Here is a 15785-nt window from a genome sequence, read left to right as displayed (position 1 = left end):
CCGCACAGGATGTCCTGCTCCAACTCGACCGCGAAATCTTGAACCCCATCACATACCCCCAAAACGACAAAATTGTCCTCGCGCTCGACCTGAAAGGAGCGTTCGACAATGTAACTCACGAGGTCATACTCACACACTTGAGTCAAACTCACTGCGGCATCAATACCTTCAATTACGTGAAGCAATTTCTCACGGACAGACTATCATACATCAAAATACAGGACCAAGAGCATGGACCTTTCCTGCTCGGCACGAGGGGGACTCCACAAGGCGCGGTGCTGTCCCCTCTGCTATTCAACATAGCCACGATGCGCCTACCTGCCCTGCTGGGTGCCGTCGAAGGGGTCCAGCACGCGCTGTACGCCGACGACATCACCCTCTGGGCTACGCAAGGAAGCCTAGGGGACATGGAGACCAGCCTGTAAACGGCTGCCAGCATAGTGGACCGCTATGCCCGGGACTGTGGTCTGCAATGCTCCCCGCAGAAATCGGAATTCGTGCATCTGCGCCCCTCACGCACATGCTCGACACAAATCAATCTCTCCCTGCAAAGCGGCCCCATTAACGAATCCAAGGAAATCAGAGTCCTCGGACTCTTCATACACAACCAGCGACGTTGCGACACAACACTCGCCAAGCTCCGGCAGGTGGGGGACCAGGTGGGCCGCATGGTCCGCCGGGTTTCCAACAAGCGCGGTGGGTTACGATGCAAAGACGCCTTACGGCTGGCGAACGCATTCGTGACCAGTCGAATCTTGTATTCGACTCCCTACCTCCACCTGCGGAAACAGGAAGAGGATGCTCTCGAGGTCATCCTCCGCAAAATCATGAAATGCGCGCTGGACTTCCCGGTCTCTACCTCTACCAGCCACCTCATGGGACTGGAGATGGTGAACACTTTCAGGGAGCTTCGGGAGGCCCAGCTCACCAACCAATACACTCGTCTCACAAAGACAGGGTCGGGTTGCCGCCTTCTAGCCCGACTTCACATCCAGCACACCCAATTCACAGAGGAGAGATGCCGCCTTCCCGTACACTGGAGACGCGCCCTCCACGTGCGGCCTCTCCCCACCAACATGTCCAAAGAGGACCATAATGGCAGGCGCCAGGTGCGGGCGGAAGCCTTGGACCGCCATTTTGGGAATAAACCAGGAGTCTTCTACGTGGACGCCCCCGGCCCGGACCCCAAGGGGTGGTACACGGCCGCGGTCGTCCACGAGGGCAAAACAGTAGACGCCCTTACTTTCAAGGCCCAGTCAGCAGTTCACGCAGAAGAGGTCGCCATCGCCCTGGCAGCCTCCGACTCCTCCTCCAAATACATAATCACCGACTCGCGAGGGGCTTGTCGAAACGTCGAGCAAGGGTGGGCTACTCCCCTGGCTTATCGCATCTATCAAAATTGTAGCCGAGACTCCGATCCTGCGCACCGATCTATTATTTGGGCTCCAGGTCACCAAGGCCTCCACGGAAACGAAGCAGCCGACGCCGCCGCCCGCGCGCTCTCTCTCCTGGCGTTTCCCTCGGGACCCGACGATGACCAGGACTCCGATTTCAATCCGGTTTACACTTTTAAGGAAATATGCGATTACTACAAATCCACCCACCAAACTCTTCCCACTCCTTGCAAAGGGCTGGGGAAGGCCAACGAGCGGGTACTCCTGCGCCTGCTCACTAACACGATGCTGTGCCCGGCAACTCTAAAGCATTTCAATCCTCAATTCGACGGGCGGTGCTCTCACTGTGGGGAGGTGTCGGACACCTACCACATGGTGTGGGCCTGCCAGCAGAACCCATCCCTACCCCCTATCCCAAACCCCACCCGAGAGGACTGGGAGGCGACCCTGTCCGGCTGCTGCACCCTCCAGGCCCAATGGGCCTTAACGCAGCGTGCCCGGGCTGCGGCAACCGCCAATGGGGTGCCTGACTAGGCATCCCCACCTAGTGGTTGTAAGGACGTGACCCTTCAGGTCACGGACCCCAACACCTCTCTCTATAATTAATAAATGTTTTTACCACCACCACCACTGACGTCCCACAGTGCAGACCAATGAGGAAATAAGTGGCGACATCATCACTTGCACTTTGCGATTGTTGTGGGATGTTTGAATTACCTGCGCTAAGTCATGGTTGTCATGTCGCATTGCTGTTGACTAATGAGGATTTTTGTTGTCATCCGGAGGTCTTCGCCGATCGCTCTAACGCTATCATTTCTTCCTAGCACTTTTTCTTTTTCATGCTTTGCCTCTTTGCGCCTAAGCATTGTGGGGTGTTGTAGTTTTCAGATGCTTTGCCTCCTTTCCCTTTGGCACTGTGAAGAAGCTGCTGCATTTCTCCTATTGTTTTTTGGATGCTTCGCCTGTTTGCTTTTTAGGCATCGCAGAGGTGGTCATCGCAGCGGGCATTCCAGCTGGTGTCGCGTGCCCCCGAGTTAGGCCTACTTGTATGTTTGCACATGTGTACGTCGCTAAACTTATTTTACAACTATAATTTGTCGAAATTTTGAATGTATAGTTTCCGGGAGATCAGAAAAAAAAAGTGCAGCCGTATGGGATATTTTGAATGTGCGATCTGGGGAACCAGGAACGTATCAGCAAGGTTCTACTGTATTGCCTTTATTTTACTTTCCACTTATTTATTAACTTTATTTTATTTTCCACGTTCAAGTGCTACGTCCTCGTCCGTGCTTATTGTGTCTTTCCCACCAAATCTCTCCCAGCAATATCTCGTCACGCACTAACACAAACTTTACACATTTACCTTCACAGAACGATGCAATTGTGCGGAGAAAGTTTTGCTGACACGAAAATCGGGACATAAACACGGGGCTATTGGGATGTCAAAGTGTAATTTTCGTTTTTAATTAATTACCTGATTACAATTCATGAACAAAATCTTTCCCACAGCAAGACCTCATCATGCACTAACACAATCAACCTTTTGCACAATCATGAGGAGAAGCTATATCGACGTCCGTGGTTATTATGACAAAGTGTAATTTTCGTATTTAACTAATTAACCACATCGACCAAATTTTTCCCACAGCGAGATCTCGATCATCACACACTAACACAAGCAAACTTTTGCACATTTATTTTTACTGAACGACGTAATCGTGCGGAGTAAGTTTTGCCGACACGAAACTCAGCCATCTAATGCTTTCGATTTAATAAGCGGGTACCAATGTCACCAGTAATAATGATCATTACTTTAAGACTGCCGCTATTCATGGTGACAATTTAAATCCCATCTGTAGTTTTTTATATGGTCATCAGCCATGTCAGTACCCTCCTGTCACGAGACTTCAGAGTTGTGTTGTGCCTGCCAAAATTCAGATTTATCAGCCTCACCCAGTCAAGCCACTTCAACCCAAGCCGCCAGACGTCTTAAAAGTTGGGGTGTGCGAATATCGAGATTTTCGAATACGAATATGAAGAAAAAATGGCTTCGAATATCGAATCGAATATGTTTAGTACAAAAAAATTCAAAAAAATGATAAAAAAATGTTGCTCTTATTTTTTTCAAAATAGTGTATGGTCTTTCCAACTAAAATAAACAAAACTACACTGCCTCAGTACCGTATAAATAAACGATGTGTACAGAAATGTATACTACTTGATTAGGCAGCATAACAGTATCCAAACTATACGCGGTCATGCAAAAGAAAATCCATAAAGTGACAAGACTGGCAACAAGAAAGTAAGGCCTTATGAGGCGACTCCATCGCGCTAACACCGTAAGCCCGTGACGAGCCGCCCGTTTTGGAGTGCTGGCAGAACACAAATGCAAGCAAGGAGCCGTGGAACACACACTGGCGTCGGAACGGCGAGACGGTTTCTAGAAAGGAAAAAGAAATTCGCGACGGGCCAGTCAGCGTCCGAAAGCCGCGCGGAGCCGGGATTGGACTATCGGCAAATGCGCGGACCGACAGTTGCAGTTGCCGCGGGGCAGCGGCGAAGCTCAGAAACCGAAACTACGCGGCAGGCTATTTTTTTTTTTTTTTGACTCAGTGACAGGGGCCTTCCGATCGTTGTCAAGCCTGCCGTTACGCCCACCAAAGAGGTGCGCGGGTTACAATGCACCATGCAATAGGCGGGATTTTTACAGGATCGCTTGCCCTATTATGACAACTCGACGCGCCCCTTCAGGAGGCTCCCGCCAAATTCCGCAAGTAGGCTTTCCCACATAGCGTAGTTTACAAAACGGGATAGCGGAGGTCACACTCGGAGAGTTATGAAGGCGACAGGACGCATTCTTCGGATGTGGGCCTTAAATATGTAACGTATTACGGAAGCATTAAAAAAGAACAGCGATTTCGCGTTGAGATTGTTCGAAGCGGGCCGTCGGCCATCTTGTTCGCAGCACATGTGATATGTGGGGAAGCCCACCTGAGGAATTTCGTACGAGGTCAAGCCTAGCGGCGTCGGAATGCGATAGGTCCGCGTGACAAGCGACGGAGAAGGAAGGGAATAGGCCCTCTGTATTGTTTTCCTGGAATTTTTAACTCGATCACCGGCTAATTTGCCGATATTGTGGTTTTGCCACGGTCGAACTTATGAAAGTGTGCGCTGGCGAGTATTCGGGAATTTTTGAATATCAATTTCTCGAATACGAATCGAATGTCAAACATATTCGATTCGTATATTCGCACACCCCTACTTAAAAGTGACACCCATGGTAACACAATCATCACAATGCAAGTTGCACCATTATTACAGAGCAAGACTGTGGCTAAGTGATCTCACATGTTCGTCTTTCCAACATTTTCTTTGAAATTCATTTCCGCATTTTAAAAGAAATCAAAATCCAACTAACGGAACTAAGAGACAGCTAATATATCGTTTTCATATCTGTGGGAAGGTAAAGCACCTACCATAGTCGTCCATAAAGTCAGTAATAAAATTCCATTTAGGAAGGCCGTCGGACAAGGACACAAGATCTCGCCAATGCTACTCACTGCCTCTTTACAGGAGGTATTCCGAGGCCTGAATTGGGAAGAGTTGGGGATAAGAGTTAATGAAGAATACCTAAATAATCTGCAATTCACAGATGACATTGCCTTGCTGAGACACTCGGGAGGTTAACTGCAAATCACGATCAATGAGTTAGACAGGCAGATCAAAACGGTGGGTCTAAAAATTGATATGCAGAAAGCCAAAGTAATGTTCAACAGTCTAGCAAGGGAACAGCAGTTCACATTTGGCAGCAAGGTGCTGCAAGTGGTAAAGGTCTACTTAGGGCAGGTAGTGATGCCGATCCGGATCATGAGAGAGAAATGACAAGAATAAGAATGGGGTGGAGCATATAGGGCAGGTTCTCTAAGATAATGAATGGCAGTTTACCAAGATCCCTCAAGAGAAAAGTATACAACAGCTGTATATTACTGGTACTCACCTACGGGGCAGAAACGCGGAGGCTAATGAAAAGGATTCAGCTCAAGTTAAGGACAACGCAGCTAACTATGGAAAGAAAAATTAAAGGTGCAACGTTAAGAGACCAGAAGTGGGCAGAACGGGTGAGGGCACAAACGCGGGTTAATGGATTCCAACAGAAGGCAAGCGTAGCAACGGGTGGCAGAAAGGTGAGCGGAAGAGATTAAGAAGTTTGCAGGGATAAGGGGACCATGGCTGGCAAAGGACATGGTTAATTGGAGAGACATGGAAGAGGCCTTTGCCCTCTCCCAGTGAAAGGCCTCTCCCAGTGCCCTCTTGCAGTGGGCGTAGTCAGGCTGATGATGATGATGAAATGCACCTGCCATTTATGGTAGTTACTTTTTGCAAACGTCTTTAGCTCACTATACAACATGTCCTCAATAAGGGATGCAAGTGTGGCTGACAACTCAATTAGGCAGCATCACGCAATTGGGATTTACGAGAGGCAGATACACATTTCTTTCGATTTTCTTGCCACAGCATTTGTTGGACCACACTGGCTTCCCCCTTGCAGACTTTCCACCTTGAAGCCTCAATGGAGCTGTGAACATTTCATCCTTAAAAGGAAAAAGTCCAGTTGGTGCTAAGGCTCGAGAGAGACGGAAAACGTTCAGGAGCAATGCAACGATCACATGCGAACAGATTCAAAACTTTTTTTATTGTGTGCTTGCCCTTTGCTAAATTGTTACATTGAAAACGCAGTCAAATGTACACTTCTGGGCAAATGTATTCACAATTCTCTCTGAAGAACTTTCACGTCCTGTACACAGAGGAAACATCCACAAAAATCCCTAGGAACAACACAATGAACACAAGTGCCTCATCAAAAACATTCAAAGAAATGCGGGACATAAAGAAGCGGAAAAGCGGTAGTAGCAATCAAATACACAGCAAAGAAAGTAAACTCTATGTGGTATTTCATACATAAAACACACAGGGGGGAGGTGGGGACTCGTTTGTGTTTATGCTCATAACAATCCCTCAGAACTCAGTGTATGGTGCAGCGACTGGCAAACAAGGTACAAAGTCAAGACACATTACATTCAAGAGGAGAACCATTTCAACTGTAGATCACAGCCTTTAGCTATTGAATGCACTCGCCAGAAGGCCTGAGGCAACTCAGTGCGACAATTGGCTTTTTTTTTTTTCAGCTGGTAATCAGGAACTGCTTCATGAAATACATGTTAAGAAGCTGTGGAATAAGCTCCAACCAACTCCGGTATAGTGCTGGCAGTCCCCCCCAAAAAGTGGCTTTTTTTACTGATATGTAACCTTAATGTTTATAGCTTTAGTGTTCAGCACTAACAAGTGGCAAGTGACAAAAACCAGGGCAGAAGCAAGTTGTATCAATATTCGCTAGTGCACAGGACATGGAAATGCAGAGAGTGATGCTACTTGCATTACAACACCTCTTAATTTTGAAAAGTACGCAAAAGTTGGACAAAATGTACAGTGGCTGGTAACTTAAAAACAGTGGCTAATCACCTGGGTAAATTTTTAACTTCTAAAAGTGGCAAGTGAAGTGAGAGCCAACAATAATAATGCAGTGTATCCAATCATATGGCCCAGCTCTTTCAGTGAATTTGTTATTAATGGCCATGGGAATAACAGGTGCTGCAACCCCAGCAACCCAGCAAGGGGGAATGAAAAGGGTCATGCTTGGTGGCATTGTCCTTTAACACACTGACACTAACACATAATCATACCTCGAAGCTTGACAAATTCTTTTGAAAAAGAAGCTTCATCTTAAAAACAACACAAGTTACTAGATGCGTTTGCAAACATGTAATGATGTATTGTTTCTTTAATAGGAGATTTTTTTTTACCCTGTGGCGCATAATTAGCTCATGGTATGCCCGAAGCCACCTGCACAAACTGAAGTATCTTTTACATTAGCTAGCTTGAAACAAAGTGTTGACATTACAGGAAACAAGCCTACTCTTAACTTACCAGAAGACATCACCTTGGGGGCAAATAAAGAGAAACTAGGGTTGATAAGGTGCAACATTGCTTTGAAATGTTCATAGATGGTACCCATGTCACATATTGGCACCTCAACTGATTTAGACTTCCTTTTTGCTAGCAACATTTCTATACATCGCAGAAGGCAAGTAAAAGACAAAAGCTTCTAACAGCTTCAGCGATATGAAACAAAAGAAAAGACTTCAGAACAACTTTGATGGCACTGAATGTGTTTTCACAGTGCCTATTGAGAATGAACAAGGTATCCCAATTGATTGCATTTCATATTTGAAAACCAACTGAAGAGGGGGGGGTAGGTGCAGGGTAAGGACTACTGGGTTTATCAGCTGCAGCAATCGGCACACATCGCGCTTTTGTGCTTTACCATGAAGCAATTTTTCCTTGGGGCCCCTAAGAGGACAGAGACAATGGAGAGCCTATGACATTAGAAACAAAGATGTTGAGTAACAGCCTTCCCCATTGCACCTGCCAAGGACTGTGGGTAACAAGATGTGCTGTCTATGACTACAGGGCTCAAAATCCAATGAACAAACTCCAAATCATTGTGCAGAATGCCTCTGTTGCCACCTGAACTCGGGAAAACCTTTGGCAGTCAAGAAAAGGCTACTGTCTTGCCTTCTTTAAGCTCTAAATACCACACGGTACCTGGTAAGAGAGGAAAAGTGTGTGAAAAGACTGAGGCAACATTACAACAGGCCCAGTACTGTTTCCTCGCGTATTTAGCACAACCAACTGCTCGATTCCAGATGTATGGTCAGCTTCACAACATGGGTAGACTTATAGCAGCCAAGCTGTCAGTGTAACTTTTTTTAGTCTCTTACGTCTCGTGTGGTGCTGATGATCTCACTGGCAGTGAACAAACAATTATCTCTTTTCCCCTGGTGTCAAACACAATTTTGAGATGAGTATGTCCGGTAGCCATGCGTGGCTGCAGAACGCAGGATTCATCAAAGATTGCAGGAATGCAGCCATTTGTAACTTATGGCTTGCTCAAAATGTTCTGAAGACACTAAAGAGAGGAAGGCGAATGAAGAATGAGCTCAGCGGAAGTGACCCAACATGACAGCTTGTCACTCTAGGAGCCTGGAAGGTTGTGCTCTCTGTGGGGCTTCGTCAGAAATTTGCATCAAGAGGAAGTTCCGTTTACCATCAGCCTCTTTAATTTTCTCAACACACTCTTTCCTGTCTGCCACAAACTGTGTGTGCACGGTGGTGAAAAGTTGCCATGGGTAATCAAGGGGCAAAAAAAAAAAACACTATAAAGAATAAAGCCAACCCGGCCGTGTTAGAAAAACAAAGCACTGCAGAAGCAAGGACCCCAAAAAGTCCTTATTCTTTTTGGCACATTTTTCTAACACAGTCTGCAATGCAATGGGAGTTGGAACGAAGAAGCCACAAGTTCATTACGGCAAGTTTCCTTTATTTCAACTCAGTGTGGGTGCAAACATTAGGCATGTAACTGAAGGCCGATTCTATGTTTGAACAGTTCTCTCTCTGCAACGATGTGAAATGCTGCTGCACAAGATTGAAAGTGTTAGCTGTCACTTAACCGAATGGTTCTGATCCGTTCTAGCCTTTCGTGTAACACCAGTTGCCACTGACACAAAGCAAGCTGTTGCAATGAATGAGCATTTGCAATTGCGGTTACATTTAACCCAACAATGCCATTTGGTATAAGAAGTCTCTCGTGAGGACAAGTCTTTTGCTTTTTAATGCGCACGACTGCAAGGAATGCAAGCACAATACCTTGACAGTTGGCACAGCACTACTGAATGATTATTCCTGAGAAATAAACCCTTCACTTCTACAAAACATCACAATATGTGAAAGGCTGCATTCACCCACACTCAGCACCACCTATTTTATTTTTTTTTTATCGCAGCAATTGTTCAAAGCTCCTTTGCCAGTGGCGGCTTCACATTCAACATTCACAAGCGACTAGCACGAACAGCTGTGCACACTGTACAAACTTTGGGCACTATTACACAACATGTTTCTGCATTATTTTTTCTTTTTTTTTTTACAGTGAACTTCTTTGGACAGCATTCCTGCTTGACATGACCTCGCACTGAGCCTTTGTGCTCAACACCTGCCACAGCCTTCTTTCTCTACTGCCAACAACAACGAACTTGTTGACGCCTTCGTTTCCACTCCCATCACAGAGAAAACTAGGTGGAGCGTCCTCTCCCTCCGTGTGCTCGTCTATTCCCAGCCATCTCGCGTCTTGCGAGACTAACAGAAAGATAGAGGGGTTATGCTGTCCACTCAAGAGCTGGTACACCACACACACGGTGCTGCGCAGGTCCCTTCTCTCGTCGTTTGTCTTCTACGTGGAAGCCGCAGCCAGCTGTGTCTTGGCCAGCAAACGCTCGGAGTGGGCGTTCGCGGGGAGCAAGGCAGACGGGCGGCAGGGGCGGCTGCGTAGCGACTCGAAGCACGAGCCGCACACGCGCACCGGCTGGTACAACTGCTCGTGGGGCACTGGGTGCAGCTGACTTGCGCAGTGGTTGCAGAACACGTGGCCACAGTTCCTGCAGTAGTAGGCACAGTCGGGTCGTGGAAGATTTCGTCGCAGCAGGCTGTCTGCACTACCTCATTATCACGTGTTACTCTTCAAAACGTCGGGTGCACACCAGCAGCGCTGCGCATGACACACAGGGTCAGTTTTTGTAGCCTTTCAGCATGCTAGCACTACAGAGAGGAGTGGGCAAGGCACAGGGGACAAGAAAAGGCAGCAATGGCGGGCTCCCTTACACGGAGGACAACTCCATCCAACTCTTTGTTTTCAGTGAGGAATGATTTTGTGCCTCTTTTTTAGCTACGCTAGTGTTCATTTGGCAGCAATAAACACATTTGTTGCACAAAAAAATCCGACTTAAATATCTTCCCACCACACGATTCAAACTCTTGATGTTCACAGCGGACTACATCGCCACCGTTTAGAAGTGAATGGTAACGAAGCCTGGCCTTGGGGATCAGAGCACAGATACTGCTTTGACATATCACCACAGCTTGCATGCAAATATGACCTGTGGTGGCAACTGATACCTGTATTCCATTTTTAGACTTTTTCTAGCTTATGAAAGCTCCATCTTCAGGGAGAGTGGCCTGTCTGTGATTAGAATGAGGGGCCAACTTCAATCTTTCCTCAGTGCCCCTTAAGAAGAACAGCAAAAGAGAAATAAATGGGAGGGCAGGGAGTGAACGCTTGCCTGCAGTGGTGTTTGCGCCTTCCGATCCAGAACTCGGCGTTGCAGCCACGGCAGTGTGAGGCCGCGTGGTCCGGCACCCACAGCGTGGCACGGGCATCGCGCTCGTCCACCTGCTCCCAGCTGAGCTCCGACGAGCTGCTACCGTCCTGGCACCCGCCCCACGGGGGCTCCCCGCTGCAGTCCAACCCAAGCTGCTGTGAGGGCACACACCACACGTGCACAACACCAGGGTCAGTCTCTCACTCACTCACTTTCACACAGACAGAGCTTGAGGTGCGGCGATGGCAGCATGCAGGCGTTGGCAGCATCAGTGAGAGTATGTGGTCAAGGCCACATTCTCTGAATGATCACTTTCGGGAATGCATATTACCTTCAGCGTGCCCCAACAGCTTGAAACTTATGTCACAAGTGGCAAAAGATAGACACTGCACCTCTCATCCACTTTCAGCACTGACCAAAATTGGACTTAGCATACACGACTGAATACACTGTACACTGCAAGCTCAAAGCAAGCAGAAATGTTGTAACCTAAGCAAACAATTTTGAATGCAGTAAGGAATTGCATAGTAGCTTGAACTATGATAAGAACTGCTGAATGTGATCACCTGAGAATGAGGCCTTTGTCTGGCACATATTTAAGGGCAAATACATGTTTAAATGTGAACACTTTTACATGATATCAGCAAGAAGCAACACTTAGGCAGGAAAAGCACGTTTTCAGCAATTGACAGCACAGCCAAGAATAGCACAATGCACCTCTTTGTGCATGCATCACTCATGCCAGAAAGTTTGAATGTGTACAGTAGACAACTTACAGTGTCCTCTAGAGACTCTATTGCTTCCTTGCCATTGACATGAAGAAAGGAGCAGCGCTCTAGTGCTTGCCTGACCCTGCGAAGCTCAGTTTCTAGGCTTTCCATTTTCGCCTGAAACAAAAGATAAGAACAAACAGCACTGAGCACTTCTTTGTCTCGGGAACAATTCTACCCACAGCATATGCTGCGTAGAACAATTTGTGTTACATGGGCGCACGACAGCTTTTCAACAGCACCAATAAATGCATAGAAAATGACAGTTACTGACGTCAGCTTTTATAACCTACTTAAGTTGCACCAATTTTTGTCATGCTATGTAGGAGTCAACAAGTATTCTGAGTTTTATTTATAAATTATTTATTTGGTCAAACTGCAGGCCAATGGTCTGGGCCTAGCAGGGGAGGCATTACCATTACGACAAGACAAAAAGAAGACACTGAAAAGTGAAGAGAGTATACAAAGAACAAAAGTTGAGGCTGCAATGCAGCTCAAGGAATCTTCACTTGACTAAAAAGAACATTTCCGTTCTTCTGAGAAGTTGCTGGACTCAAAAGTGATTGGTGGTAACTCATTCCATTCTTTCACGGTTTTAGAGAACTGTTCTTGTACTATAACCCTGTCAAATCGACATTTTGAAGGCCTTTGATTCAAGTCTATCGTTTCAGCAACCAAACGAACACTGCTACAAAGGCAGCTCCAGTGGCCATTGAGTCAATAGTCTACTGAATCAGCAGACCAGCGCGGAACTCAATCGAAATTTCAAAGGCCTATGAGCGGCAGCAGCGTGCATTCTTAGATGTAGTGTGCTCGCAGCAACACACTGGAGAACAAAATCACAGCAGTATAATCAAAGAAAAATTATGTAATTTAAAAAATACAACTTATTTTGCAGAAAAAAAAGAAGCTATGAGAGCAATGAATAAAATTTCACTTTTAGCCTTTTCAGGCTAAACTCGCGGGCTGATTGCTTGCATGCATGCGAAATTATTAGCAGTGGCACTGGTGCCACACCAACTTGATGTGAGATGACGAAATCTTCGGAAGGCGATCAAGTTTGCCGTATGGCAGCGGTACAATTTGCGAGTTCGACTACAATTGAGAATCTCGAAGGCTCACAACTCAATAGCCATTTGAAAGTGCCCTCGTGAGAGGGGTTTTATAGAAGTTCGCTTGTGTGAAAATTGGAATTAATGTAGTATGTACATTGTGCAGCATGTATTGTTCCCCTAGTAGCAGCTAGCTGAACACAATTCGGAAGGCATTAGCAAAGAAGGAAAGCCCTGTTCTTTATATTTTGCATATATGAACATTATGGCATTTCTTTGAATACGTTCCAGTTTTTCAGTGCCCTTTTTTGTGTACAGGTACCACAATACTGATGCGTATTCGTAAGGGTTATGCATAGGTACTTATATTTGTAAACTTTGAGAATCGCATTACTGAAAAGGCAATAAGTGAATATGTACGGACATTCCTTTCTGGTGACATGGAGAACAGCAGTGTTTTCACCAGTATAGTTATATGCCCCATTCTTCACACCAGCCATCAACTGCCTATACATAGTATGATCTTTGGTGCACTCTATCCTATTACTGTTCTTAGTAAAAAATCAAATCTCTGGCTCTTTCTAGCTACGCTGATGTTTGTACGGGAGCAAAAGACGCACTTATTGGCAAGAAGATTGGATTAAAAAATCTTCCTGCGAGTCGACTCAAACTCGTTGCGACCTTACCAAAAGAGACAGGTTGCCACAGAGGATCTATGCCAGTGGGCATAGATCCTCTTGGATCCTCTGGGATCCATGTCCAAAAATTGGTGTTGACGCACACATTTTACTAGCGAAATCGGCCCATAGTGGGAACACCTAAACAGTAGAATCTCGGTGATACGAACCCGGAAGATATGAATTTCGCGAAATTCTTCGGTCAGAGTGCATTGTGCACGATGTGTGGAGTTTCGGATGTTTTGAACTCTCTCCCTCACCTCTAAGGATGATACAAACGCGCGAGCTGCGACCGCCCCCTCGAGCACTAAGCACTGTCCACACATCACCAACGCCGTGTTCGCAGATTGCGCGGTACACATCACGCACAGTGAGCGGCAGTGTGCGGCCAGCAGATAGCCAAAGTCAGCGCAGTACACACCACGAGTAGTGAGCTGTGAATATTTATTCACAGATTTACAGGGATCGACAGGAATTTATTCACAGCAGTGAATAAATCCATTAAGCCGTAAACAGATCTGTGTGAATGCATTTTTTATCCTTCCACATACGGATTGTTTGTTTGGATGGTACAAAATTTCGGATGATACGAATTTTTTCCTGACCCCGTGGACCGCCAGGGGGCGTCGAGGAGTACGGACGCGTTCACGTCGGCTCCGCGAAATTAGTGATTTCATGGCGGATTTTTCCTACGTTGACCGTAAATGTCCTTGAAACCTGTTTCCTAAGGTGCAAGCAACCCGAGGATACGACATTTGTGCCTGTAAGTGCATCTTTAAAGCCTATATCGTCATTCCAAGTTCGCCAGCGCTACACGCTACGATAGGCCTACTTCGACCGGGAAGGCGGCGACCGGCGAGCTCCCGCCATCGCCGACTGCGCCCGGCTCCACGATGACGATGGAAGTGGCGGTGGTGGGAACCGACATCGACCCCAAAGAAACCGAAAAAGAAGAATGGATTATGCGACTGAAGAAGCGAGCGGAAAAATTGGAGAACAACGAACGCCACCTAGGACACCAACATGGTGCCGGAGACGCGGCGGCAGCGAACGCCGCCACTGTTGCGACGACCGACGGCAGCGACACGAGAGCCTACAGAGAGGCGGGACGGAAACTCGCTGAACGTTCAATAGCCTCAGACCTCCCGAGACTTCCAGCGACCGGATGGAAAGTAGTTCTGCGTCCCAAAGAAGGACTCACAATGCTGAAGAGCACCACCGAGATGAGAATTGCGGCGGCCATCAGGGAGAACGCCGGAATCAAGGACGAGGAGGCACTGAAGGACAGACTAGCTATAAACGCCAAGCAAGGAACGATTACCTACCACTCGCCTAGCTACGAAAACGCGAGGAAGGTGGAGAAACTTGAAACTGTCAAGATCGGAGACGAGGAACGCGGTGTGACCACCTACATGAACGCACCAGAGAGTTGCGGCAGAGGAGTCATCCATGGAATTGATGTGGAATACACACACAAGTATGTACTAGAAGGACTGAACATTAACGGATTCAACCCTCTAGTCATAGATGCACGAAGAATGGGGAAGACTAAATCTTTCCTAATCACCTTTGAAGAAGAGAAAGTACCACGCAGAGTAGTCTTGAGCGGAATCACTTTCAAGTGCTTTCTATACAAGAAACGCTATGAGGTCTGTTACAAGTGCGGAGGACTTGGCCACCGCTCGGACGTCTGCGACAGTGAGGTGACCAAGTGCCGCGGCTGTGGCATGACATCGCCCCCCGAGGGGCACCAATGTACACCGCAGTGCCAACTATGTGGCAAAGAACACTACACCGGGGACAAGAGGTGCAAAAATCTCTTTCGCACCCCTTATATTGTCAAGAAACGCCAATGGGAAGCCAAACAGGAGGCTGAAGAAGCGAAGCAAGAAGACCGAAGGAACAGCCGCTCCCGTGATAGATCCGGCAGCAGAACGAGGTTTCGGTCAGAGTCGTTCCCCCGGCTACAAACCGGACAGCAACAGCCACGCAAGGAGCAAGCTGCAAAGGTGAGCTGGCCAGCTAAAGTTTCCCAGGACTCCGAGACAGTTAAAGAATTAAAAGAACTTATTAAACAGCAGGCAGATCAGATTAAGACTTTAACTGATTATATTAAGAAGCAAGAAGAGCGGATCAAATTGCTAGAAACGACAGCTAAACAACCCGAGGAAAACAAACCGCAACAGGAAAAGGCAATGGCGCCTATGCAAGTGGAGCAGGATAGAGAGGTTGAGACAGAGAAGGTTGAAAAACCCCCTTCAAAAAAGAAACGTACCAAAGAGTCGGATCTTGAGACCAAATTCGAACAACTAAACGACAAACAACAACAGGACATGAAACTACTGAACGGAACACTAATGCAATTCATGAAACAAGTCACAGAAACGATCAGAGTAGAATTTGCAAAGCGAGACGCTGCTCTCACGGCGGAATTTGAGAAAAGGGACCAATGGATATACGCGGAATTCCAAGCAACCAAAAATGCCTTGGCCAAAGAACAATAATACTATCTGGCAGTGGAACTGTAGGGGCTTTCTGCGTAAACGGGCCGTTTTACAATCGTTCCTTGCAAACGGAGACAAACCGGAAATTATAGCTTTACAAGAGTGCGGGAAAAACGCGA

General features: G+C 46.9%; 1 protein-coding gene across 9 annotated transcripts in view; it reads right to left on the bottom strand.

Annotated features, from left to right (window-relative positions):
* Positions 1-6066: 6066 nt before the first annotated feature.
* Positions 6067-15785, bottom strand: part of LOC144121469 (phosphatidylinositol-3,5-bisphosphate 3-phosphatase MTMR3) — a 59460-nt gene continuing 49741 nt past the window's right edge. For 3 of the 9 annotated variants that reach the window (XM_077654685.1, XM_077654688.1, XM_077654687.1), the window contains exons 13-15: positions 11440-11550; positions 10625-10818; positions 6067-9943 (exon numbers count right to left, since the gene is read on the bottom strand). In XM_077654685.1, the coding sequence (XP_077510811.1) occupies positions 9739-9943; positions 10625-10818; positions 11440-11550 (510 nt within the window). In that variant the 3' untranslated portion in view covers positions 6067-9738. Of the gene's footprint in view, positions 10054-10624; positions 10819-11439; positions 11551-15785 lie in introns of those variants that run through there. The other 6 variants (XM_077654686.1, XR_013312622.1, XM_077654690.1 and 3 more) reach the window with 6 other exon arrangements.

Source organism: Amblyomma americanum, chromosome 2 (genome assembly GCF_052857255.1).
Source record: "Amblyomma americanum isolate KBUSLIRL-KWMA chromosome 2, ASM5285725v1, whole genome shotgun sequence".
Lineage (NCBI taxonomy): Eukaryota > Metazoa > Arthropoda > Arachnida > Ixodida > Ixodidae > Amblyomma > Amblyomma americanum.
Note: the sequence above shows the minus strand (reverse complement) of the source record. Positions and strands in the feature narration are given on the sequence as shown.